Here is a 3,896-nt window from a genome sequence, read left to right on the forward strand (position 1 = left end):
GGGGGGGGGGGGGGGGAGAGCCTCATGGGAGAGCATGGGATGTGAAATGAGAGGGTGGAAATGCACAGAGCCGTAGGGAGAGGGGAGAGCCTGGCGTTAGCAAGACTTGAGTCTGTGACTGGCTGTGCAACCCTGGACGAACTCACTTCGCCTCTCTGTGCCTCAGCTTCCCTGGCTGAGACCAGGAAGGAACATCCCTGCCCAGGGTGACAGAGCAGGAGAAAGCGCCGTTGTCACCCCACAGCCTGGAGATGGAAGGTGTGTCATGCCTGCCGGCAGTGAGAGCGATAGCTGGGGCGGTTGCTGGGGAGAGGGGTGGGTAGGCAGAGAACCCCACCTGGGTAGGGGTGAACCCCGTTGGGATACAGAGCATCAGGGGCAGGCTGCCCAGTGGGCTGGGTGGGCACCGGGCTGTAGCCGTTGACGCCCAGGGCAGCAGGGATTGCAGAGACGGGCGTGGCAGCGATGGCAGGAGGGGTGCTGGTTCCTGGGGAAGAGAAAGCGGCAGAGACAGAACAGAGAAGCAAACACACACATACACACAAATGCAGAGAAGCAGTCAACAAGTCTGAGGGCAGAGGGGAGGAAGCAGGCTACTCTCTGACCCCTGAACCCCTCCCAGCCCCCATGGCTTCCCTGAGTGATGCCCTGTGCCCCCCTCCCCTCCCCCACCACGTGGTAGCTCCCCTGACCTGCCCCACTCACACCCAGCCCAGCCCTGCCTGGACCTTACCTGAGGATGGGGTGATGGGGGTGGCGATGAGGCCATTGGCATTGATGGCGGCCATGTGCTGCATCTGCACGGCAGCCATGGTGGCCATGGGGCTGAGGTAGGCACTGTGAGCCGCTACCAGGGCCGCCTGCTGCTGCATCAGCTGGGGACAGGGGAAGAGAGGAGTGGGGCCAGCCCCCCTGCACCCTGGCCTGGCTCCCCTCCCAGCCCTGGTCCTGGGCATTGGTGGTGGGGGCGGGGGGGGCAAGATGCCAGAGAGCGTGGGGATGGGCCCAGCCCAGCACGGGGAGGAGGGGTTGGGGGGCGTGAGGGCAGGGCAGGGGGCGGCGGGCAGTGCTCACGGCCTGGGTGTAGGCGCTGTAGGCTCCGAACTGGAGGGCGATGGGGCTGAACATGCCCAGCTGGGTGGCCACCTGCTGCATTCGGCGGAGACCTCGCTCCTTCTCCGTGTCAGCAAACTTCACCACCAGGCTGGACGAGGCACCCTGGGCACCAGCCCCCCATGTAGTCAGAGGGACAGAGTCGGGGTCTCTCTTCCCCAGAGCCCTCACGACCTGGCCTCAGTTCCACCACACATGGCTTGGCCTCTTTGGGAGGGCAGCCATCATTGTGCCTATGTCAAAGCGGGGAGACTTTCATCCCACCCTCCCACCGTGTGCCAGACTGTGCAAAAGACTAAAAAACGTAGAGGAATGTGCTGGGAAAGGGAAAGTGCTCCCAGAATGCAAAGGGCAGTCCTGGCTTCTCCATGAAGATTCTGAGCCGGAAATCCTCCCCAGGGTGGATCAAGCCACAGCAAACGTTTAACCTCAAGCTCGTCTTGCCTGGTAGCTACCCCACCCCCTTACCTCACCCCATGCTCCCACATCCCAGTCCTCATGGTGTGCTCAGGGATGCAGCCTCAAAGTTTCATACCAGCCTATGCCAAATAAAAACCAGCCTGGAACATTTGCAAGGACTGTTGTGGAATCCTAGGGTCTGGAACGCAGTTCTCTATCTGATGCTGCGTCCTCTCTCCCAGGTCCCTGCTAAGTGCTTGCCCAGCCTCTGCTGGAGAACCTCGAGTTATAGGAAGCTCACCTCCTTGGGAGCTAGCTAGTTCCTTTTGAGAGGTTTGTTCTGCTGGGGGAGCCCTCTGCGAGATGGGTCAGCGGACCCACTGCTAATGTGTGGGGCAGCAGGATGAATGTGCAGGGGGCACGCGGGGCCTCAAAGCAAGTGTCCCGATGCCCAGCCAGTGAGGCGGTGGGGGGGGGGGGGGGGGGCTCCTTAACCCCCAGGGGAGGTGACCCTTGGGGGGCTGGGACATCATTGTCACTGTGTATGTGACCCAGGCCCGGGGTTGCCGATGCGGATGCCGGTGGGATGCTGGTCAGTGGGAGAGGAGGGGCTGGGAGATGTTATTGGAAAGGGGAAGCTGTCCCTAAGAGGTTTGATTCTTCTGCCAGAAAATTCTTTTTGAATAATAGTCATTCAATAATAGGCAGTCCATTCTGGATAGTAAAGACCCTATCCAAAACGGACTGCGCCCTCTGAGCCAGTGTCTGGCGTGGGCCCAGCCAGGCTGGAAGAGGCCTGAGGGCTGGGGCAACGGGACTCACCGGCAGGGTCCGGCTGCTGTGAAGGGTGTTGATGGCTGCCTGGGCCTCGGCATGAGTCTGGAACTTCACGAAGGCGCAGCCTGGAGAGTTCAAGAGGGAGGAGGAAGGGGTGAGTGCCCACCCTTGAGGGCCCCGACAGTCCCCATTGCCCACGGAACCAGTGGGGGAGGGGCAGGAAGGCGGAGTGCCCAGCGGGGAAGGGTTATTGGTGGGTTACCTTTGCTGGTGCCGTCTGGGCCCCGGAGCACAGTGCACTCGTCTATGGTCCCGAAAGGCTCGAACATCTTCCGGACGTCTTCATCTGTCTGCTGCTTCCCTAGCATCCCCACAAAGAGCTTCCGGTCTTCTGGCGGGTAGGGCACAGGAGGAGGGACAGGTTCAGGGCCTCCAGGCTGCTTTCCCAGCCCTGCTCCAGCTTGGGACAGGCAGAGAGACCCCTCCCCTTCGCCTTCAGCTCTTCCCTGGAACTCCCCTCACCCCTGACCGATGGCTCTAGGGCGTGAAAGAAGGGATGGTTGGGGGATGGTCTGCAGATACATAGACTGTGCATACCAGTTCTGAAGGACTGACTTGCACTCCACTCTGGGCCTCAGTCTTGCCGTCTCTGCAATGGGCTGGATCACATCCCCTCTGGCCACCCTGACTCCTATGCCCATCTTGACTGGGAACCCTTCAGAATTCTCAGACTTTCTTCCTCAGAAAGCCTGCCCCTCAGCTACTCCAAGTCCTAGGCCTGCGGATTGAGGGAGAAGGATTGAGTCCCAAGGTACAGAACCTACCTCCTCGGCTCTCGCTGTCGGCTGGCTTGACCTGGATCGGCCTGTTCATCTAAAGGAAAGAAGAGAAAGCAACTGCTGGGGACCTCCTCTGACCACCCCAGCAGGCCTCCCCAGGCCAGGACCTGTGGAGAGGCTAGAGGGAGTAAGCCCCAGGCCCAGCCCTCTAAAGTGCTGATGGGAAGGGAGGGATGGGGCTTAATCTTGTTTAGGATTGGACCTGAGGGGATTAGAGGTAGTGGAAGGAGAGGATGTAGAGGAGGATGCTCCTGGGGCACGACTCTAAGCTCAGGCAGGGCCCCAGATGATTTGGCCAGGGAGAGGTGCTGCTCTCCTTAGGGGGGAGAGTGGGGCTGCCCATAGGACCCGGGTCCTGAGTTAGAGCCCAACTAAGGGCTGTTCAGCAAAAGCTGCCTCAGTTCTACAAAGTAGGAGCAACAGAGGCCACCCCCTCAAGCAGCCCCAAGGAAGACTAGACTGAGGGAGACCCCACAGATGCCCCGACTTCCTTCTGACCCCTAGAGGTGTGTTTACCTCTCTTTCTGCCCCCCTACACCCCTTGACCCCAGGGGGAAGGCACTCGGGCAGCACAAAGGGAGCAGATGCCCAGTCTCCGTGGCAACGGGAGAATGCGCGCCATGGCAACCGCCCACTCAGCCTGATTTATCCGTCCCCGTCGCCCAGGCGACCATGGTGACGTCATCACTTCTGCTGCTCCACACACCCGGAGAAGGAGTGGGGGGGGGGGGGGGGACAGGGGATGCTGGGGGTGGGGGGGTTGGGGGG

At 61.0% G+C, this 3,896-nt stretch overlaps 1 protein-coding gene across 9 annotated transcripts in view; it reads right to left on the reverse strand.

The window, feature by feature from the left end:
- Positions 1-3,896, reverse strand: part of CELF3 (CUGBP Elav-like family member 3) — a 15,144-nt gene that overhangs the window by 4,522 nt on the left and 6,726 nt on the right. For 5 of the 9 annotated variants that reach the window (XM_007460285.1, XM_007460292.1, XM_007460291.1 and 2 more), the window contains exons 3-8: positions 3,114-3,162; positions 2,552-2,680; positions 2,335-2,414; positions 1,075-1,218; positions 734-875; positions 338-487 (exon numbers count right to left, since the gene is read on the reverse strand). In XM_007460285.1, coding sequence (XP_007460347.1) covers positions 338-487; positions 734-875; positions 1,075-1,218; positions 2,335-2,414; positions 2,552-2,680; positions 3,114-3,162 — 694 coding nt within the window. Of the gene's footprint in view, positions 1-337; positions 488-733; positions 876-1,074; positions 1,219-2,334; positions 2,415-2,551; positions 2,720-3,104; positions 3,163-3,896 lie in introns of all 9 variants that reach the window. The other 4 variants (XM_007460289.1, XM_007460287.1, XM_007460288.1 and 1 more) reach the window with 4 other exon arrangements.

Source organism: Lipotes vexillifer, unplaced genomic scaffold, assembly GCF_000442215.2.
Source record: "Lipotes vexillifer unplaced genomic scaffold, Lipotes_vexillifer_v1.1 scaffold209, whole genome shotgun sequence".
NCBI lineage: Eukaryota > Metazoa > Chordata > Mammalia > Artiodactyla > Lipotidae > Lipotes > Lipotes vexillifer.